This window comes from Anas acuta, chromosome 13 (assembly GCF_963932015.1).
Source record: "Anas acuta chromosome 13, bAnaAcu1.1, whole genome shotgun sequence".
Lineage (NCBI taxonomy): Eukaryota > Metazoa > Chordata > Aves > Anseriformes > Anatidae > Anas > Anas acuta.
Genome location: NC_088991.1, coordinates 3304268 through 3328196, shown reverse-complemented (window position 1 = coordinate 3328196; position 23929 = coordinate 3304268). Strand labels below are relative to the sequence as shown.

Here is a 23929-nt window from a genome sequence, read left to right as displayed (position 1 = left end):
TGCAGCACTGACAAAGAGCTGACAGCCTGTTCTGCAGTGTCCCAGCACCATGCTGCAACAATCAGAACTGATATCTACAACACAAGCAGTAAAGATAAGAAGCCACAAATTATTTCCTGAAGTTTTAATATCATAAGAACTATGAAAATGTCTTTAAAAAAAAGCAAGACTTTTTTTTTTTTTTAAAGAATCTTACAAGAGGTCTTGAAAAACTTCAAAAACTTACAAAATATAATGAAGTGCTAATAAAGCAGCATTTCTTTTATAATGTGCTTTTTCCCAGTCAGGATAACAAAGTGTAGGCATATCAAAGTGTCATTTGTATCAGGAGAATAAATCACTTTTCTCTATTCCATGCAACAGCAGGTGTTTTAAGTCAGTTTAACCATAGTACGTTAAAAGAACAAAGCAACCTAAGAACAGTGACTTCCAAAGACAATACAGGGAAAATACACAAACCAGAAGATCTATCAAGTCTTCAGCAGCCACAATTCAGTATGTGGAAGTGCTAAGCTCCTCATCTGGCTTTGTTTCACTGTCTGGTTGTACATTAGCAACTCAGGAATCAGACAAAGATGGTATTTCCTGGTTACAGCTTACAGCATAAACAAGTTCACATATAACAGAAGCCTAGTGTAAATTTAAGGTATTACAGCACAGTCAACAAGAGGAAACACTAAACCAGCATGGACTGATTCGGTACTGAACGGAACAAAACCCTTTTGTATGTTATCTCCAGCTAATTTCACCACAGAAGTGGTAACAAGCAGTACAGAGCTGCACCGTCCCTAACTTACCCAGCTAGTTTGAAAGAGATTTTGTGCTCGTGACATTAGTTTCTCAGTGTTAAAGTTACCGACTTCATCCGGTATCGACGTTATCTCTTAATATGTTCCAAAAAATGTCTTGTGAAGCAGCTTTCTCAGCAATAAAAATCATGGCAGTGCTGAAGCACTCTAAGTGATCCTCATTCAAAGATAATAAACAGCCAGCACATGAACAGTACCTTTCCCTAGACTCAAACAATTAAGCTCTAACAACTTTATCTTCAAAAATCCCCATATGCACACCAAGTCCAATTCCAGCTACACATTTTACTCAGGTAGTTGTGTTGTTTTTTTGTTTTGCTTTTTAAAGTATTAATTGCAGAAGTCAAATTTTAAAATAGCATATATTTAAATAGCATGGAAATAATTGGTAAGAACAACATTTGGTTGAAATATTGTCCCAGATATTAAAAAATCTCCCACTTTGCACACAGACACAAAAAAAGGTTCAGAACTGCTATACAAATAAAATTTGGACCAAAATATCCAGTAGGTGTTTACTCCCAGGAAAAGCTTATCAGGTACAAGTGTAAGTGTAGTTTCTGGTGACTGTTTTCAAAGCTCAAGCAAATGCTAGAGGTGCAGCCATTGCTACATTCCAAGAGTCGAAACCTATTTTGTGTAGGTAAGCAGATCTGTAACACTACTTATGTAAACAACAGCAAATTAAAGAAAAGCACACCACACACCAGTGTCACAGTTCAACGATGCTATGTAAGAAACAGGCAGATTTGGGGTTTTCCTTTCAAACTCGTAGAAGAAATACAAATATATGAACCTCACATATTCTGTTAAGAACAAACAGTAATTAAATAGAGCAATCCTTTCTTCACTACATACAGGAATAGCAATGTATTTACAGTATTTACAATTTTCAAAGATTTTGGACTTCTTACATTGTTTTGCAGGAATTAATATTCTTCAGGTTGAAAAAAAATAGTTACAGTAGCTTGAGGAACCAGTCAAAATATAAACAGCTTCTGAAGTCAGGTTACTAATTCCAACTTACTGATGTAAAGGCTAGAGTTCCTTAAAAGGAAACAAAACGACTAATTTCCCCTAGATATCCCATTATTCATGGGATAATATCACAATGTACAAATGTTTTAGACAAATTGATATTGCTCATTTTCACAGTTTTCTGATTTAAGTAATGAAACCAAGTGAGCTGCAGTCTTAACTGCTTTGTGTATTCAGGCTGCTGCTGTCATTGCAGCAGTAGTAATATAAGTTAGAATTTTTCCTCGTATTTTCATTTACAAGCAAGCATATTCTCACATATAACTAAATTTTGACTTTTTGCTCAGATTAAAATATAAATACACCAGTTTGAAACAAAATCTGTTTATATTCAGGTTCACTTTGCAAGATCCCAAATTAATATGGAGATTCTTCTATCATGCACTTGAGAAAACTACTCTTAAGCAGTCAAAAGTTGCTGTAAATTTAAAGCAAGGGGAAAAAAAACCACAACATTACCAATAATGAAAGGGAACTGTAAAACAAACAAACAAAAAAAACATGAAAACTATAGTAAAAATCTTTAAGTGAGGAAGATGGTACTTGTGTTCAGATCTGTTCTTCTAAGTTGACAATAATCAATGAGCCTGTTCCGAATTAACAGTACTGTAGATAAGAATTGTAGGCTTCACAGTAACGCAAACTTTTTTTTTTTTTCATTAATTACAGTACTTCCTGAAAATATAATAGTGATTCAAAACTTGCAGACTAAAGATGGGAAAACTTGTCCATCCTTCATAGCGGCAGAAATACCAGTTAGGGCAGACAGAAATTAAGTTATTTGCCTACTTCTTACACTGTAAGACTTCAAAGAAAAGTAATGTCTGAAGTCCTTCACATGCATTTGACAAGTCGCTGGCATAGGAGTTCTGAGTTATTCAGCATTCCCTATATACAGATCAATGTAAATTACCTATATCCAAATTACTGAGATGCTCACGTCAAAAGGAAACCTGAAAAGATTTAGTCCTTCCATACCACTGTCAGCTTTTCGATGGACTATTTGACAGATTACACACTCACAAGCCATGTTTCATACTTTCACGGAACAGAAATCATTGTCAATTCATCCCAGCCTCTTACAACCACGAGTAGGTAGCTTTGAGAATTCTACGTACATGTCACAGGCATCTTCTTCCAAAGAGGTAAGATGCTACTGTAAAAACAGATCTTTTCAAGTTGAAGCAGTTACATGTTTGGTCAGAACTATACAAGTATTTAGCTTCCAAATAGTAGAGTTTCTGAGTTACATAAAAAAAAAGTCTGTAAGTGGCAGCAAAGCTGCATGTAAGGCATCTTAGGAATGATTCCAACACAGCTCATTGCCTTCAACGTTTCATTAGGTTTAACTAACACAAGCAACCTGTTACATTTTTAGACTGTTTACTACTAAAGCCATGCCCATTGGGATCAACCCTGAGACATCTGTAGACCTTCCCTAACGACAGACGCAACACGAAGTGAGCGTTTCCACGCTTGCAGAATGTCTGTCCGTACAGCTGCTTCACTGTGTCGCATGAGAGAGGTCAGTCCCGCAGCCAATCCTCACTAACTGGCCCAGTCCTGGAAGCGGAAACAGTCACTTGCGATCTTCCACACCGTGTTGGTAGGCGTGGCTTGTGCTGTCAGCAAGAAGTTCTGGTTGAAGTAGCGCTGCTTGTTGCCATCAAATTTTACTGTCCCACATGTCACCACGAGAACTGTCGTCTGGCTTTGAGTAGCTTGCTCTTCACAAGGAGAAAAAGTATAAAGAGAACAACCCAAACAAAGACTAACAGATAAAAGAAGCAGGAAACGTATGCAAAAGTTTTATTCATTTCTGGTTGTACTAGGTATAGGCTAAAAGTTGGTTACACATCCATGAAAAATACAGTTTTGTTGCATCATTTCTATGTAGACAATAGTGTATTCGCTCTCCAACAGTGCTTTTTGATAGGTTTTGTATTTTCATTTCATGTCGTTCGCTTTAGAGCACTAAAAACAGCCCCTGGGTTTTTGGCTTAGAATAAGCTCTCAGGATTTGATATACGTATTTAGCAAGTTGCATACGTTCCCCTCTCCCTCACCCCGCTAGACCTCGTATCCTTTTCACGGCAGAGCAAAGCAAGCACGCTTGGCAACGGGCTTTTGTCTTATACTCTGCAAATATCCATTGGAAGTCATTTATTAACTTCTCAATTACGTAAGCATTTCTTTGGCAGTTGCTAATTAGAAATCAATGTAACTTAACATCAGTTCAAGATAGAAAGAATTCAGAGTACATACAGGTTAATGATTTGTTCCATGTTATACTGCACGTCAATATCAGAGGCTACAGCAGAGGTCTCTTGGCTCTCAGACATTATCAAGGACAACATAACCCAGTAAGCCAGACTTTTCACAACCCACGAAAATACATCACATTTGAATACGATCTTAACAAAAAATATCCTTGAAGTGTTTTCCCAGGCATGAAATGTAGCATGGAGTTGCTGCACCTCTTGATTTGTGCTTTTTTTATGCACAGCTTTACCTTTTAACCCTTAGTATTTTTTCTAAGCTAGACCCAAGAGCACTATTATAGCTGTAGTTCACTTGCAGTGGTTATAAGATACCTAACTAAATAAATAAATTACAATGGAAGCTTACCATGAACAGGCTGGCAGTCCAACACGTTAATCTGGAATTCACTAGACGGCAACATTTCAAAAAATTCATTCAATGCTTCTTGCCCGGACACTGCATTACCATTCCAAACTAAGGTTGCTTTGTCCAAATAAAGCCTCGTCAAAACCTGAGGGGTTACAAACAGACATATTTGGAAAAAAAGCATAAGCACAACACTCTCCACAAAGAGGTTGAGAGAATATTGTTTTGCATTACAGATTTCTTCAGCTACGTAAATAAATAAGACGCCCTCCTCAAATATTAGGTCCTTTTAACAATTAGTGCTCCCGATCAAGAATTAAAATAAAAACATGTTTTGCTTTATAACTTGCATACTGACTCGTGTCCAAATTTAAATATTGATGAGATTCCTTTAACAAAGCTAGAAATACAACTGAACTACTTGATAACAAAACGAAAGGGCTATTTTTCCAGAATAATTAATTGCTGATTTTGTGTGTGTACATACATGTGACACAGGTAGTCAGCAAATTATAATTTCAGGTAAAAAAAAAAAACAAAAAGGAGAAAAAAACAGTAATGGTGGAAGCCTACAAGAAGACAATTACCTGCAGCAGCAGCAGAGCAGCACCTCCCCAGTATTTCATAACCTGTGGGGTGACTTCCCTACCTCCCCTGCAAGCTATTGCTACACCTGCGACTACCCTGCTTATGCAGTGTGACTCAGTAGTGACACGCAAGTGCTATTTTCACAAAATCTACAGCTTTTGAAATTACAAATATAATACAGTAAGAGGTCCAAAAGCTGTCAGTTCCCACAGCTTTTTGTGCACAAATATCCATTACATGATACAACATGAGTGTGGTCCATGAAGACTTCTGGAGTCAGACAGAGCTGTTTCCACTTTATCTTTCAGCACTCCTAAAGATTCCCAGAAACAGAGGGGAGAACTGCTAATAACACAAGCTTAGCAAAAAAGGAAGCTAAATCCTAGCCTCAGAAGTCACGTGGTAAACCCTAAATGTAGCTGGACATGAACTGAAATATACTGAAGAACACTAATGCACTTCCTAATTGGGCCCCCCTCACAACAATGCTGCACAGTAACACAAAAATTTCCCTACAGGGCAGTCCAGGAGGCCAAGTTGAGATCTCTGTTCTAATACAACATGTAACATCAACTTCCAGGTACTTTCAATTAATGCTAGTTAGAAAAGCAAGCAAAAACACCACAGGAAGTTCAAACTATTGTAAAAATATCTACATACCCTCCTTCTTTTATCCATTGTCTCATAATAAATGTTGACAAATTCTTCTGCAGCTCTGCAAGCCTGATCCACATAAGTTTTGAAATCCTGGAGAGAAAAAAAAAGAACACATACAAAATTACTGGTTAGGCAGTTTTATGCAAACTAGTCATCCACACAACTTCTCCAGCTAGTTGTCAACCAAAGTCACTATCCTTTCCAACCTCACTGAAAGATGAAGTCAAATAATGATGAAATTAATTCCAAATTCCTCTTCTATGTGCTGAAGGTAGCAGCTTTTCTAAGATGCCAGTTTTAAGAATCATTTATGAATGCTTATTTATTTATTGTATTTAAATTGGAAATGCTTACACTGGAAGATGGCCTATGGCTAGCTGAACTAGTGTGAACACAAGTTTTCAGTAAAAATAGCTTTTGTTGTGATGGCTGGTCTGAAAAAAAGATAAGGAACAAGATTTAGCCACTTATTTCTGAAAATTAGCAAGAATCCCATCACACTACCTCCACAGTCTAATTTTTAATCCAATTATATACATATGTAAAATGTAGTAACAGTTTTAACTGGATATATAGGAAGGAGAGAGAAAGCCTGTGACCATGCCGACCGTATTCCAGTATGAATTGCTCCAGTGTTATATCCACAGGTAAGAACCACTACACACTTCTCACATATCTCTATTTCATTCATCCAAAGGTTATCAGCCTTTGGTGCCACATCACTGCGTTGGGATCTCATCCAGTTATTGATTCAGGCCCTTAATCTCTTACAGACTGTGAACAGTGATGTCTGAACTTCTTGTCCAAAGATCTATAAACTTTCATTTGGTTTTGCTATGATAACTTTGTTTAAAATATTATCATTCTTCTATTTCAGCACTGTATTCTTGGTGTTTGCAACTTAATCACTAGTTCCCTATTTAGGGACTTACATCTTCTTGGCAGTCTTTAATGAATAAACACCAGAACTACCACAAATTCCTACAGCGTTACCCCATGAAACACTTCTGCTCAGAGAAATTCCCATACTACAAAATATTTAAGTGACCTATCAAATAATTCCTGGCCAGCGGGTCTGTGGGGCGCTGTTAGAGAGCCCGTATCTCAGGCTCCACCAAGGCGGCCCTTTGCAAAGCCGCGCGGGCCCCGGGGCTGAGCCCGGCCGGCCGAGGGACCCGGCTGAGGCTCGGGGCGCCAGCACAGCGCCGCCGCCAGCAGGCCCGGCCTCGGCCCCGGCCCCAGCCCCGGCCCCGGGCCTCCCGCTGCCCTCACACCGCGGGGCCGAGCAGCCGCCCCGCTCCGCGCCCCAGGCCCCAGGCCCCAGGCCCTTCCCCTGAGGCCCTCAGCCCTCCCCCGCCCCGGCCGGGCGCAGAGGCCGCGCGGAGGCCACCGCACCTCCGCCCGAGCCCCCCCGGCGCCGGCGGGGCCCAGCCGTGCCCCCGCTCTCACCAGGGCGGCGGCCATGAGGCGGCAGCGCGGAGCGGAGCGGCGCGGAGCGGGCCCGGCGAGGCGCGCGAGCGGCGGGCGGGCAGGACCGGACGTGCGGCGCTGCAGGGCCCCGCCGCTTCCGCCCGCGCGGGAACCCGGGGGCCGCGGGTTCGAGGCCCGGCCCCGCCGCCGGTCTGTGGCACCGCGCGGTTGGAGGAGGCCGGGCTGGCGGCGCGGGGCTGAGCTCCGTGCTGTTTGTGAAGGGTTTGGGAGGAAATACCAGTCGTGTGTGCAGGTGGCTGAGTGGGAATCCTCAGCGAGTCCAAATGCCTTGGCTTCACAGAATCACAGAATCACAGAATTTCTAGGTTGGAAGAGACCTCAAGATCATCGAGTCCAACCTCTGAGCTAACGCTAACAGTCCCCACTAAAACATATCCCTAAGCAGTTTTCTCAAAATAAAGGTCATAGCAGAGCTGCACTTCGCACCATTATTCTTCCCCAGCTCTTTCTCAGGCCCATGAAGCTATTAGTCATAATTTCATTCATGTGTGTGTTCTCCCCTACAGCTACAAGCACTATCCTCAGCATAGCATCCCTAATTATCAAGGTAACGCAGGAGATGACACTAAGCCAAAATATTGCACGGCTGCTCCCCCCGCAGCGCCCTCAGCCATCGGAGCACACCGAGCAGCCCGCTCACTGCAATCTGCTCTGCATCTGCCTTCAGCACGTTCAGGCCTCAGAAACGCAACGGCATCCAGAGTGCAGCAGTGAAAAAGAAACAAGAACTTGCACCTGTAGTTCTGCTTTTCAGTGCTAGAAAACCAAACACTTTAAGCGAATAATTAATCTTTAGGTTTGAGTTGTTTTATTCTCTAAGAACCCAACACTTGCTGTATTTTTTCATCTCTTTGTTGTCATGTTCTGCTCTCCGCGTTCTTCCTTAAAAACACTTTACAGTGAGGAGAAAATGCTACAGGCACAGAACATCTAACGTATTGCTGCTCGATGCCACAGTGCTGATACACTAACATGTCTGTGTTCTCGATACAGCCACAGGTACAAAGCACCCAGCACCACGGAGCTCCGCAGTATTGCCTTTCTGTTCCGCGCAGTTTGACTCTACACATGATGCAGTGTAACTGTGGGATGCTAATGCAAGGCACCTCCTGCTCTGTCCTCCAACACAAGAGCACTCCCAGCCAGCTCCCTAGTGCCAGCTCTGCAGGCACATCTTACACCTGTTCAAGGGCACGGCAGAGCACATTTGCTACAGCAGCTGTTTTAAAGAAGAGTTCAAGGACAGAGCAATTCAGAGTTGCTTGCTTTAAAACCTGAAGGTGATAAACAGAGGTATGTATACATTAGCACCAGGGAATTTTATACTTGCTCTTTCTGATTCATCACTTGTATACTTAAAATTCACAACTTCTTAACTAAGTGTAAGAGACCATTTCCTTCACACAGATTCCACTTAACAGCTGCTATTTTCTTCTTAGATCTGCAGGGAGTGGTTTCACATGAACTTTTTCTGTGGCAGTGCCAACTTACGCAGTCCCTTTGTTTTACTGGCCTTCCCTGATTTGCAGTATGGCTCAGGACACTTGGCCATTATTTCTCCTGTGTGATTTTTCAGGCAGATCCATTCACCACTTGAGTTCAGTGTGTGACTCCAAGACACAGAAGGTGGAAGAATAACAGTAACAGCAAACGTTAAAAGAGAAGGATGGGATGGATCTACTTCTGCCAATCTAAGCCTCAGTCACGGTCAAGATTTTTTCTGTCACTTGAACAGCTGCAAACAAGTCAAGGAACACTTTGTACAAAAAATGTATACAGGAAGTGCTTTTTGTTATTTTTTTTTTCATAAATCCATGTTTGTACTATATATGTATATTAGTTTGTTTAACATGCTAGTTTAAAAACATCTATTCTTCATGAGTTTAGGACCAAATTATACTCTTTTTGCCCAGTTGCATTCAATTGGCATGGAGATTATATGTATATAATGCTATCTGATCACCAAAAAAAGAGTTGTTTTCTACAAATGGGTTTATTAAACATGTTTTTCTCTGGATCATTATATGCCTTTGTTGTTACCTGCTCTTTGCCCTCAAGTATTTGAACCTGATTGTTCTGAGAAGTGCCTGCAATTATTTCAAAGATTCAGACAGGTTATGTAACAACATGTGTATATATTGCTGTATCATGCCAAACTCCCAAAATAAGATAATTCAATGTATTTCGTTTGGCAAAACACACCTATGAGACACCCCTATTATGAGACATAAACACCCTTATTAAAATCACAAGGAAGCAAAGTTGTTCAGAATGCAGTATGTTTTTGACAGAAATATACAGCACGCAATAGAACGTAAATTTCTGCATAACTTTCCTGAAAATTCCTGTTTCAGAGACTGTACCAATAGTGAAGCAGACCTAAGTCTTACAGAGACCACAAAGAGAGACTGCATCTCAAATGGCTTACAGTCACAGTTAATGCAGCAAGCAGCTGCACCAAACATGTGGCTGGCAGGTAAAGAGAGGATGTAAAGCTGATGCAAGCATGCTTTTGCAAAGACCGGTTGTGTATACAGCAGAACACACTCCCATGTAGCAACTATGCTATGAACGCTGGACCCTGTCATTGGTAGTAATAAAAACAAACAAACTTCCCTAACAACACTTCTAGTATGAAATGAAGTGCCAGGCAGACATTGTATCAGTTGCATTTTGACAGCATAGTCAGAAACACCTGACTAGCTCCTATGAGCAGTTAAAATAGCTCTCACAGAGAGCAGGAACTGAATGGCAGCCTCAGTAAGTATTTTAAATCAAGCCAAGGTTACAAGCAAAACCATTTTAGTTGCTTGAGTTTAATGTCTTACAATGACTGGCCCTTGAGCAAGAAAAGAGAAACCAATCCAGCAGTGTTATGCTGTTGATAAAGTGCACGTGGGTCATCAGACAATTAGTTGACTCCCTTATGTAGGACAGTCTGATGGAGATGGTATTATTCACATTGGTCTGACTGAAAACAGTCCACAGAGAAGCACAGGAGAATGGAATTTCTTCCTTCTGCTTCTAAAATAACAGTTGCCTGCTTATTGTGAAGACTGAAAAGCAGTTCAAGTACAGAATAGCCTGGAGCACAACAGGACTTAAATGGCACTATTGTGGCCCTCCATTATAACTAATTTGGTGATCCTTTTCATGCTTCTTGTAACATTAATGTTAGTGCTGTGAAGCAGCACTGACCTTGTCCTGGGAGAATTAGTCTGGACCTCAGATGGCCTCTCTGCAGTGCCTTGCAGCAATATGACATAATTCCTCAATATTTTTATGCAGAAAAAGAAAGTGAGTTTGAGTTCTTCAGCATCTTCCAGAGTTGTGAAAATATCCATGAGGTCTTACACGCTATGCTACAAATAGTTAATGATAATGATGTGCTCTCTATGTTAATTTGTGAATGCAATTTCATTTACTGGCAAATAACCAGATGGAAATTGCACACATTACTTACTTACTTGTTAGCAAGTTGTGCTTACTTTCACAGATAGCATGGCCAAACATGCCTTATATTGTGTCTGGAAGACTGGATATAAAAATGGGTCAATGTTTAACACTTTGTCCTTGATTTCCTACATATTTTAGATCTCTTCATGCTTCTGCTATGTGCATCTTTTTTTTCCAGGTGGGAGTGACTTTTCCCCAGCCTGCTGTGCCGGCCGGGAGCCGGCAGGGGGGAGAATGCACCAACATCCGGCGCTCCCATAGCAGGGACTGAACCAGGCAATTGCAAAAAAGAAAAAAACAAAACAAAACAAAACAAAACTTGCTGCTTTGCTGGAGCAAGTTGAGCCGTAAGGCCGGCCAGTTAAATTTGCATAATGCAGTATACAGTAGGAAACGACCTGAAGAGACTCAAGAGACCTGCAATTACTTACTAAAGATGATGTGCAGCTGACTGTGAAGAAATCGTATACTGAAGGTGATAAACACTGGGAATGGAAAGATGCGTCTGTGACTGCTGGGGAGAGGACTGAGAGTTTGGGTCAGGGCATATGAGGCTGTGCCCTTTAGTAGACTGAATCACATCCAGGAATGTCAGCTGTATACTAATTTGTCATTGCTGTGTAGGAGTTGTATCACTAAGAAACAACATATCGTGCTGAATTAACAACTGCTTGGTGATGGTTGCTTAATACAAAAGTTCAAACATCTTCCCATTTTAAATCTCAAGTCTGTCATTGTGTCACTACATCACCATGCTACCTATTTACCTCAAATTAATAAAAGTACTTCATAATACCTCTCTCATATAAAGAAGAGCTATCATCAGTTTCCAAACGAAAAAAAAAAAAGCAAGGCATTGAAATTATACATGTCTTGTTCAAGGTCACAAAGGGAGAAAACTGCAGAAATGAAAACTGCAATTCCAATCTTTTACACTCGCCGTGTAAACATCTTCACTCCATTCTGAGATACTGGTGTAAAATTAAAAAGAATCAATCCTATCTGTTATCTTCATTCTGTATTTCATGTTTATTTTCTTCACATTACACACAATTTAGACAATGTGTCTAAAAAGTACAGTGTCATGCTCCTTTTCTATGGATTGGATGTGTATGTAATGACTACTGTAAATGCTAGTGGAGTGAAGGAATTGTATTTTTGTTATTACAGAGACTGTGAACAACCTGGATAAAACAACAGAAACGTGACAAATACCTGCAAAAGCATTACCTCTTTGTTTACCCTTATGCATCTGTGAAACCTGGACGAGTAACAGGCTTGGCGCAAGCCTCCCTGCTGGCAGGCTGTGCAGAGTTCTCTATCTTTCAAACACATTAAATTAGGAATCTGAGGAAAAGATTTTTTAAACTCTCATTTATCAATGGCTGCTCCATCAAATGAAGTAATGTGTAAAGAATAAAATCAGAAATAGTAGAAACTAAGGTAGCTAGTGAGTTCACAAACCTTTCTGACAGTTCAAGATTTGTGTCTACGATTATATTTTTTTTCATTCAACTACTTTACACAGTGCAATCATTATCTTTTGTTCTGGCAATGGTTCATCAGAATACTGCTCAGGCAGGATTCACTGCAGATTTTCTAGTGCAAGTTAGGGAGGTAGATAATTTAAAGATTCTCTATGCCCGTTGCCTGCCTTAGCACCAGTCATAATTCAGTGAAGAAATGTGTCAAAATGGAAGATGTGCTAAAAACATGGGTGCAGAATTCATTCTCAGCTGCTTCTAAGGATGACACAGAATTCTGAATATCCCTTTAGTCATTAGACTTCTTGTTGGGACCATGAAAATGGGGAAAACCAGAATTTTTTTCCTTAATCTGAAGCAGTATGCAAGACCTAGTTCAAAATATTACTGTGAAAGAGGTAACTCGGTAGCTCACAACAGTGGCCAAAATATATTCAGGTCTAAGCTTCCTGCAAAAACAGAGACTAAAAAATAGAAATCCACCACTACAGTATTGAAAAAGTAAGAGCAGCAGGAAGAAATGTAAAATGTTTGCAGGTGGTATTGAAACTCCTTCAAGACATACTAGAAATCTGAAATACTCAGAATAAATTCATGTCACTTAATGAAATACTTCTAAAAAGATCATTAAGGTTAAGAACGCTTAATAACAAGCAAACATAGAGAATTAGAAGCACAAAGATATCCTCCAAAAAATGAAGTTGTTTCCAAATGGAGAAAATAGGGGGGGGAAAACATAAAGTTTGGCTGGTAAGATTTAAAAAGGAAGTAAGGCAAATCAAAGTAGTTCTCAGAAACATTTTACTCAGGCACTATGAATGAAATCCTTTTTCAAACATATCAAAAGCAACAAGCCCTGCCAGAAAATCTGCAAGGCCAACAAGTGAACAGTACACACCAAAAGAAGACAAGGCTGTAGTAGAAAGCTAAACAAACTCTTCATATCTTCAGGAGTTTACAAAGTCTCTTATATTAGAGCCTTTCTTAAAAGGGAATGAAATGAAGGATCTGTCATAAAGTGAAATGTCAGGGCAAAAGGTTTTAGAACAAATCCATAAAACAAATAGTAACTAATCAGAAGTTGTATGCCAAGTTATGTGCTCCTAAAGGACATGCTAACCATGGCATGTAATCTCTAATTTACAACAGGTTCTGTCCTCCAGGAATGGAAAGTGCCAAATTTGAGGCCAATTTTCTAAAAAAGCTCCAAGATGTATCTGGGGAACAATAAAGCAGTAAGTCTGATGTTTGCCCTTTGCAAATTGGTAGAAACTATAATAAAGAACAGAACTGGTAGATACTTTGATAAACGTGACATACTATGGCAGACTTAAAGTAGCTTTTTAGGGAGAAGCATCACAAATCTGTTAGTTCTTCAAAAGAGTCAAGAATCATGTGGGGGTAAAGAGCCTCACTAATGAACAATTTCTTCTTCCACTAAGTGATTTCCTTAAACTTTGAGATTTTTCTAACTCATGGTTGTAGATTTGTCATACTCTGAAGTAGCTGAATAGTTTTTATATGAAATATTTTATGTAAATGTACAACTCCAAGTACCAATCCAAATTATGTCCGTGGAATAATAAGACTCTCTGCTTACCATCTCTCACTTCTTTATCCAACTCAGACATTAGATATAGTTGTAGTATTTTTATGGCATTTTTGCTGATTATGCAAAATTAGACTTTGAGAAAACTCACCTAAACCTGACTCCCTGAAGATATATTTTCTTAACTTAGAAAGCATCATTTGCAAAAGGAAACAGAAGAGTCCATCTGAAACATAATTAAGATTTTCTGCAGAACTGCCCCTTTAGGCACCTTCCCTTGAGCAAGCCTTTACTTTGGGTTTTTAAGTAGTAAAAAGTAGTATGAGCAGAAGCAATTTCCACTTTGTGTTGAATAAATCATAGTCATTCTGTATATTGTCCAAATAGATTCCCTAAATATGTATTTGAATGTAGATCAAGTAACAACCAAGTCTAACTCATAGTTTCTCTTCAAAAGCCCAGCTATTCCTACCAGTTTCTCAGCCTTTATCTCCAGCACCTCAAGCCAACTTACCCATGCTCCCCAGGCTTTTCTATTTTGGAAAGAATGTACAAGGTACAAATGCCAGAATGACTCAGCAGCAATGACACTGAACTCGCATGCAGAGTTCAAGCAGTTTACATCAAGATGACTCACCAAAATACCTTTACATCTGAAGATGGTTCCTAGAATATGCTCCACTACACCCACTTACCATATGGAAGGGAAATTTTGAGTTAGTTTAGATCTTACAGACCAAAGCAGAGGCAAAAATTGTAACTGTTGAAATAGCTGGGATCAGCAATTACAACTGTGAGATGCATTAGATATTTGGGGTGGTTTTCAGTCTGTAATCAGTAATACTAACCTTTAAAATTATTTTTTTGTTGGAAAGCTTCCTAAAAAGCTGATACTAAGAGCAATGAATTCAAACTGTAATCACAAATAAATGGCAAATAGGATGACATGCATATCAATGTATATTGATAATACCTGTATGGAGATAGGAAATAGCTTTTAGGGGTGACTGTTTTATAAGTTTGGTCAAATTTACTCAAAAAATCATAATTAAAGATAAGTAAAAATGCATTAAAATTTCAAAAATATATTCAGTGATCTGTGTTACACCAGTTGTTGTTTTTTTCATCAGTTGGTACTCTGTTAATTAAAATTAATGAATAGCAAAGCTCTGGATGATTTCAGAATCGCTGGAAAATGTATAATTTTTATTGCAAATTATTTTGATACTGGGTGAATAATGATCACAGGATGAATGCAGAATTCAGTCTCCAGCAAGAAAAAGAATTCTCGTTTTTCCCATAATATTCTCACATGACAAGTATGTACACTTGCATTCTCATCTATACAAAAATGAAGCCAGACTACATAATGCTAGGCTGCTTTTCAAACTAACCTTGTGTCAAAGAAAACTGTGAGTTTTCTGTAATGACTTCTGTGACAGGCTAAAATGAGGTCAATAGGTCCTAATTACCCTTGGTAAAATGGACAGTCCTTAGTTTTGCTAATACTCCCAGATTAATGTGTTTGCAATTTTCATGGGTTTATAATTTATTCGCCCTTAAGATTACATAATTAACACTGACAAAGTTTGAAATAGCATATCCTCTATTAAAAAAGCCTACAACCTACTATGTTTTTTAATTTCTTGACTTCAAGAACATATCCAGCATTACTTAAATCATAAACTCGCTTGAACTCTGCAGGTTCAAAATCTCACTGCAACATTGTACATAACACTGAAGGGCAAATTCAGGAGGAAGCAGAAGGCAATGTTCTTATAAATTACAATAGCTACTCTACTGAAATAAAAACAAAAAACAACCAGAGACCGAAGAAATGATCCATGGCTATGTCAGTGATTAAAATTAAACTGGTAGGTTCACTCTCTCATTATTAGGTTTATCAGCCATCACTGATTGAATGCCACACACAGCATCCTTGTTAACAATGTCCAATTACAGTTCAGAGATTTAGCAGGTACAGTGATGTTTACCAGAAGGATTCCCTCAAGGTCAGTGATTCATACAGCGCTTCAGCCCTCAAGTTGGTAAAGCAGTATGTTTAAAGGCTATACGCTATTCTGTATGACCTTGAATCTTTCCGTATAGTGAATGGTTCTTGTGAAACATGGTTCTTTAAACTTTTGTGAAAGTTATCAAAATGTATAGGTAATGTTAGCCACATGTAGAGAAATTCAAGGAACTATCTCCTAAAATAAGAGAAGCAACTGACGTTAGTCAAATCCAGACGGGTTCTGACGAATGTGATGCCTATGAATTTGGACCATGACTCAGTGTTAAAGGGTTTTGCCTGAGCAAGGGCTGAATGAGATCTCAATTCCACTGATTTCAATGGCAACTGGGTGTAGGTCTCATGTGTTCAGCACAATCACTCTTTGACTTATATGCTGGGTAAGACAGACTTGCTAAAATACTGCTAAAGCTGGATTTTGGATTTATTAAAATGCAGTGGACTTAAGAAGGTCTGGTTTGGTCAGTTCATTTTCAGTGAAAAAAAGGCGTATTACTCTGGATAGATCCAGGCAGAACCTGTGTTTGTTACAATCCCATGGGGACTGTGGACTATGCACTGCTCCACTTCAAATTCCTGTCATACCAGAACTGGTGGAATGCAATGACTCTTATCCTGATAAACACCCCTCTTATTTTTTAAAGAAAAACAGGTCTTGTTATATATTGGACTGTTCCACAGACCCAGAGGGATATAGTGAGATCAAGGTACAAATACCTATTCTAATTTAATCCATGTCAAAACACTGCCAAGTGGGATAAATTTTCAAAACAGGTCAGTTCAAAGTGTCACCACAGCTGCTAGTTAAAGAAATTTTAAAATCCAATCCATTTCCTTAGGTAATGAAATGGTATATGAGCTTTTATGAAGACTTGGCAATGCGTAAGTAAAACCTGGGTAAACATACTTGTATTAAAATGGACTCCACGATGGCTCAATGTAGCAAGCTGATAACTGAAGTGTGTACATGTACACAGAGGCATATTTATATACTAGCGGGAAGGCACCTATAGCCTTACCTTTTAGGCTTGCCAGGCACTTCTCTTTGCACTTGTCCTTTTATCTCAAAATTCTGATCAGGGCTTCAGCAGTATATTGTGCCACTTTGCAGTCTAGCATCAGCTCAGTTGTGCCCTGTATACACAAAACAACATTGCAAATAGCTGTTATCAAGATATCTGAATCACACAATGTGTTGCATCATACATATCAGCTGACAAGAGGATTTTACAAGCATCACTTGCAGCACATGACCATAGTTTACTTTAACTTGTGTGCAGCTGAACCAGCACAATCCATAATTGTTTCTCATCGGGGGCTGCAAGCAATAAGTTATTTTTCTTATCTCTGTCTAGCATTCCTCAATTTTTACTAAAGCCTGGGAAGAAAGGCATTCTTGCATCTAGTTCTCTCTTTAAATAAATTGCCTGTACATAGCCAGATTGTGTTTTGAGGAAAAATTCTGTATATAAAATACTGGGAATCATCTCCAGTTTTGGAGCACTGGTAAAATAAGCCCAATTCTAGACATCACCCTAGGATATTTTTAACAGGCTCAGAGACAGAACAAGAACAATTTCAAATGGCAGTAGCATTCTCGTTCCCCAAAATTATGAAAAACTGCAAGGAAAAATCTGAGCTACAAACAACTTCTAAACCTGCTGTAAATTGCACAAGTCCATCAGTATCTGAGAAAAAAGGTGATGTGAGACGGATGGCCATCTCTCTCCCCACCTTCTGTCCAGGGTGGAATGTCAGGTATTTATCCCTTTCATGTGTGTTTATAAATCCTGAAAAGCATGAGTGCATATCTTCTTATCCCAAATGAATGAGTTTACTCATAAATCACAGTATCCCCAATTTGGTCCATGTTGCTGCACTTTTGGAAACTTTGGTTTTATAGTTGTTATTCTTAAGAAACTCTACTGTTGGTAAACAAGGAAGTTTAAGAAATTCATCCAAAAAAGATTAATCTTATTCAAACAGAAATCAATCAATCAATCAAACAAAACCCACATGTATTAGTTTTATACTCTATATATGATTTTTTAAATCCAAACTAGAGTTTTTTTTTTTTTTGCGCCAATATAATTTTTGGAGGCAACAGGAAGGCTTTTGACATCAGAATGAACTGAAGGAAAGAGCTAATGCAAACATTAGATTTAGGTTATCTTAATAGATGTGCAGAGACTTTTTCATATGTGCTTTGCACAACACTGTAATGTTTTTATGGCTTTAACTACATTTATCTCTGCTTTTAATTTACTTTCCTTTTGAGGTTCACAGGAGTGCTATGGTAGATAAAGGCTATACAAATAAAAATAATTAGCATAATCAGAATTGTTTCTGATAAACACTTCCATGTTCTGATACTTCTTGTTTGTAGATGGAGAAAATATTGTACGTTGCTAGAAAGAACTAAAGATCAAAGCATATAATCCAAAAGCAAATAAATACACATTACATGTTACATCTTTCATCATGTTTTACTCCTAGTACCTGATCTACCACTGGAAATGGTCTAAAATGCAAAGACTGTGCAATTTGGATCTAGAGCTTTTGTTCAAGCCAGCTCTGCAAAACTTTCAAATGTTCCCCTTCTTGGTAATTCCATTGCATTTCTTTGAAAGGCTGAGAAGTAAACTACAGAAGTGTTTTCTGTTTGTTTCACTCCTTGATTTGTTCTGGCAAAGTTTGCCTGTTTTAAGTAGTTCCTACAGGTACAAATAGCATGCATAATAGCAGCCAGAAAATGTTCCTTTTCCACTGGTAATTTCAATAAAATCAGCATTTAAAAAAATTAGAATCAAAACCAAGAAACCAGCAAGATTTTGTTTGTGAACAAATTTTCTTCTCTTCTAGGTCAAAATCAATTTTACTTCCCAATTTTCTGTTCTTTGTTGTATTTTTTCCCAGTATCTTTTCCCCTTTAGAAAAAAACTTTTTTTTTATGAGACTTTTTTGAGAATAGTCTAATTTGGTTGAAACTTTTTCATTGAAAAGGAAGTTCTATGAACAATTTTTGAATCGGCTATAGATGAAGCATTAACCACTCTACATTATAGATTTAATAAAACTGTGGAGCAAAGTTCACCCAGATGAGAAAGGCCTGAAGGGCTAGAATTATGATTTATATTCTGTCTGAAATAGTTCAGGTCAGCCTGTAGCATATTTGGAGCTAAATATACATTTGGCTCACACTTAAATGCTGGGCATCAGTAGGTAGGCCTCAACAATTCACTGGTTAATGGGATGATCTACCAACAATAAAATGCTAAGTAACATTTCTCCAGGCCAAATGTACCTGTGCCCATTTAAGGAATCATTTTACAGTAAAGAATCATTTACTTCCAGATGGACGTAAACAGTTTTGTTAGTTACTTTTTTTTTTTATTATTATTTCTTAAATTGACGAGTTGAGAGAATCCTTTATGATTATGAAAGGAGTACGTGCCTTCAGATTTTTATGAAAATGTTTTACTTTTATTCCCTGACTACTGTAAAATATTTAGGACTCTCTGAGCATCTGAGCTATGGTTCCACGGTCAGTTGACCTGGAACAACAGCTCTGTAGTGATCAAAAATGCATACCTTCCTCTCTGTGTTGCCCTGCTCTCTGGGTTATCTGCTCCCTCTGTTGTTCTTACTATCATGTTCATCTTACACAGAGCTAATTTAATTAACTAAAAGTGTGAAGGGCTCCACCTTTTCTTACCGTCCATATACTTGGCAAACTAAAATAGATCAAAGAGTTGTCTCACAAGTGACAGAGTTGGCAAATAACAGTAAGTGGCTGGAGTATATGGGTAGGATGAGAAGGGGAGGGAGGGAAAGTGGGTGAGAAGAGCACCAACATGCTGTTACATCATCTCATGCCACTTTGTGAAACGATACCCTGTGGCTGAATTTGACATACATGCAACCCACAGACAAAAAAGTATGGTCTCATTTTTTCCCCTTGTTATCTCCATTGTGCATTCCCATCACGTCCTTTGTGCCCACATTTATGCAGATATTTGCTGAGACTGATTACAGAAGTGATCTGACTGCAAATCATTCTATTGAGTTGATTCTTGGGTCATTTCCTCATCTATATTGGCACAAGGACGGCGATGGAAGCATACACTTAGGGCAGGATTGCCCCATCTGGTAGTAGCAGGCACTTAGGTCAGCTTACAGCAGCTGTGGAAGCACATCCAGCAAGTCGAAAGTGTACAAGTAAATAAAACTGACTGTGGATGTTTACAAACAAGCTGGGAAAACTGAACATCCAGCAGGCAGTAGAAATGGTGGCAGTATTGCAGTGGTTTTTTTTTTTTAAACATACTTTCAGTCTGTGTAGTGGAAGCTCTTCTAATAAACAAGTGAGGGTATTTTCAATACCTACACATGTATGAAATCTATTTTGACAATTTATCTCAATGCCTGGAAGCCAAATTCTGTCTAGATTTATACCTGAGAAATCATATCTTTTTAATAGGAGAGCATCTACATAATGAAAGCATGCTCAGTAGTGCACTGTAGGCCATGACGCTTGTCGGTAGAACTTCTGCCTCTGTTATTATGCAGTAACCCACACTGAGAACACATATAACCCCACTGAAGTCTAGGGTGGTCTCTCCTAAATGCTGAACACAGTGATCTGGTAACTTCAACCTGACATCAGACTAAAGAGGAATTATTTAGTTAAGCCACTGAAGTTGGAATGTGGTAGATTTCATTACTGTGACGAAAAAATGAAGCCCACTGTTTTCACTTCAGGAATGTGGATAGCACAGATTACTTATGTATGGTGCCTCATCTACAAAATCAAGTTTATATAAAAATCTTTCATCCTTTAGCTTCATGTACTTCAGTGCCCTCCAACATGGGCAGAGTGTAACTTTAACGTAGATTAAGTTCTTACTGCAAGTATAAACAACTGAATTGTTTTAGGAATATAAAATGGAATCTGTTTTATCCTTCTTCATTACATGGATTATAACACATCGGAATGGAAAACAGTCAAATTGCATTGGCAAAGCCGGTACATCTATTTTTATCTATTGAGTTACTTGTTAAAATACACAGGAAAAAATGTATTGGACTTTGCAACTCACTTCTCTTATCCTAATAGCTTGCTAACTTGCATTCTACAAGCTTCAGCTATATATCTCTCCTTTACAGCTTAATAATAAGTGGAGCATATTAACTCTATACAAGGGCTTCACCTTTTTTTTTTTTTTAATTCCTAGAAGTCTATTTCTAGTAGTCTATTTCTGTGGTCCTTTGCATGGGCAGAGTAAAGTAGAGCCAAAGCTCAAAGAGAAATGAACTGCACTAATGCCTGAAGCCACCTAACGAATTGCAACAGAGTAATCACAACCACAAGAAAGAAGGCAAGTGACATACAACCCAAGATAAGCATTACCACCCTAAATCATTGACTCATATGCCTCTTGCTTCACAAATATTTCCTGTACCGGAAGAAAGGTAGTTGGAAAGCAACCTGATGTCACTGGAACATTTGGACAAGAGATATAAAAACACAGACCACAGAAAGGAGAAACAGAAATCGCTTATCACCTCTTCTTCTGATCATATTTTCTATGCTTAGATAATATTGATCGTTCCTGACAGCTATACAGATCAGCAGATGGTGGGAGACAGTTACTATTCTGCAGAAATGGTCCATTATTTTACAGTTCATATTCAACATTTTACAGTGTACTTTCTAGAAGGGGGTTGTTTCAAAGAAAGCTTTTTCACATTATTCTCTCTTCCAGGATGCTTTACAAATAAAAGCAAAACTGCAAGAATTATTCAGTGGGAGTAACTGATGAAATGCTTCCTCCTTTTCCCTTAGATGTTTGAGAAGGTGAAGTGTTAAAAATATTTTCTTTCATTTTAATGAGGCAACAGATGTTATTTGATAAACAAGCTTACTGTCTATTCAGTGTTGACTGAAACCCGGACTAGGTTTTGAATTTGTACTAAAACCTGGAACCAAAAGAAACTATTTCAACCTGAGCGCCACATGCATGTGCAAAGCAAGACACCACTGTAAATACGGGGTCTTTTTGCTTGACAGTGCAATATTCTATTCTAACAGTAAACTCCAAGGACAGAGCTACTGAGAGTTCCTTAAAACACCTGTAGTCCAGTAGTCAAGTGCTAAAACAATGGCAAGACTCCCAGTAACTCTAATGGAAGCCAGATATGGCCTAAATATCAAACAAAGGAATAAATAAAGTTTCTTCCAAATGTAACTTTAATCACTATCTCAGTTAGAGAGCCTCATTGCTCAAGCCACAGTTTTAGCAGATATTTTGGCAAAAGGTCAAGCAATTCCATCAGCTCTTTGAAGACAAATATTAGACAGCGACAGTGTCTGAAATAATTTCCCCAAGCACCATTCAATTAACCTACTTGGCTAAAAGGTGATTCAAAAATCAATATTTTGTAATAGATGCTTGTGTTTCAGATGAAACTAGTCAATAGGCATCAGAACAATCTCAAATTAAAGACCAATATAGACAAAGTTAAAATATCAGGCTGTTTCAGTACCAAATGTGTTGTAACTTGAAATAGGTCTATTATTTCGCACAGGATATTCCCCCAGTTACTATTTCAATATGTCACTTCTTTTATTAAATTCACTATGACTTTTCTAAAACAAAAATAAAAATAATTACTGTTATTTTGGGAGAACTCGCAAAACAGGTGCGAGATCCCCCTGTTGGTCCTGCAACAGCTGTTAACTGGAACTGTGCATTTGGTTTCCTCGGAGTATATCAGTTTCAATAGACCTGAATATTTCAAATTTTTCTGTTTGTGTTTCATGAGCAGCTTCTCTTCCCCTATTCCTTGTAGCCATGTACATACATAATCAGATGGAAACAAGAGTGGACCCAGCCAAGAGCCCAAAGGATAAATTTTAGCATCAGAGGGTGTGTTATTTTGTACCTGCAACTGACTCAAGGAGACATTAAGCATGTCAGTGAAACAAAAATAAATAAACATGGCTGACTGAACAGTAAGAAGTTTCTTATTCACAGGCCTATTAACAGAATGGGTTGTCAGTAATGGCAAGGAACCGTACAAAATGAGCCGATTCTAATCTGTGTTTTCCATTACACTGTAAATATATCCTCCAATAAAATTTACTGGAGTAGGACACAGGATGTGCAGAAGCTCTTCCAGTGAATTGTTCTGGTTCCACAAAATCACTGGCACACTTTTGGCAGGTTGCCTGGTTCCCTTTAGCTGCAATAACAGCTTGCTTTCCAGCAGTGAAGTGCACTAATAACTTATTTTCTACACTTACTGGGTAGAAGATAAACATTTTTCCAAATGGATAACCCCATGATGGTAAATAAGGGTTTATCTGCATGTAAGCTCTCCACTTTGGTAGGGCACTGGGAAGGCAATGCACATTCTACTTCTCCTTTGAAGTCGTCAGTGTGGATGTAGGATAGTCACAGAAATACTGGACCTGTCAGATGTCAGCATTACACCAATGTTTCTGCTCCTCTGTGCTCCCCAGTGATAAAATGGTGAACCTGACATCTCTGTGAGTGAAGACTTGCAAGGAGGATCCCATCTACTCTTCTTTTTCCCAAATACTGTGCATGCCTCCCCACCCCTCACCAATAGTTTTATGGAATATCCATTTAAACAGGGATGTTTGTTCCCCAAAATAAGAAGGACTTAAGGGCAAGTCCAGGCACAGCTTCCTTTTTACCTATACTCTTTTACAGGTTCTATTTATTTATGGAGACCCAAAGCTAGGTCAATGTATAACCTCCAATATAACGACCTAATCAATTTTTCTATTGACAAGCTATAATATTTGGAATGGATCTCTTACCACAAAAAGCATATGAATCTTCCTGCAACATTTTTACTGTGTTTACCAAGTACCCAGTAGGATGGATTCGCATCCCCTCTGAAGTTATTGATAACTAACTCTGCATTGCTGCAGTGAAAGCACCGACTCACCAAAGACCACTAAATCTGATTATTAACTCCCATGATTGGTCTAGCCTGCTAGTGAGGAACACACTCAAAACGTAAAGTAGGACGCATGGGGGGACATGCGTTAGTTGTGAGTCATTTGTAAGAACCTTTCTGATTTTATCACCAAACAGCCAAGAAAGATAAAAAAAAAAATCGTAAGACATTTGATACATTTTTTGCACTTGTTCAGAATGTATAT

General features: G+C 38.7%; 1 protein-coding gene and 1 long non-coding RNA gene across 7 annotated transcripts in view; one reads left to right on the top strand and one right to left on the bottom strand.

Annotated features, from left to right (window-relative positions):
* The window catches only part of NXT2 (nuclear transport factor 2 like export factor 2), an 80589-nt gene extending 73215 nt beyond the window's left edge, over nt 1-7374 (bottom strand). The window contains exons 1-4 of one of the 6 annotated variants that reach the window (XM_068697150.1): nt 7170-7324; nt 5724-5810; nt 4476-4620; nt 110-3574 (exon numbers count right to left, since the gene is read on the bottom strand). In XM_068697150.1, coding sequence (XP_068553251.1) covers nt 3396-3574; nt 4476-4620; nt 5724-5810; nt 7170-7184 — 426 coding nt within the window. In that variant the 5' untranslated portion in view covers nt 7185-7324 and the 3' untranslated portion in view covers nt 110-3395. Of the gene's footprint in view, nt 1-109; nt 3619-4475; nt 4621-5723; nt 5811-7115 lie in introns of those variants that run through there. The other 5 variants (XM_068697149.1, XM_068697151.1, XM_068697146.1 and 2 more) reach the window with 5 other exon arrangements.
* Nucleotides 7375-8373: 999 nt separating this feature from the next.
* Nucleotides 8374-9234, top strand: LOC137863735 (uncharacterized). Its single transcript, XR_011101090.1, has 2 exons — nt 8374-8504; nt 8651-9234. It is a non-coding gene; the product is annotated as an uncharacterized lncRNA (long non-coding RNA).
* Nucleotides 9235-23929: the final 14695 nt, after the last annotated feature.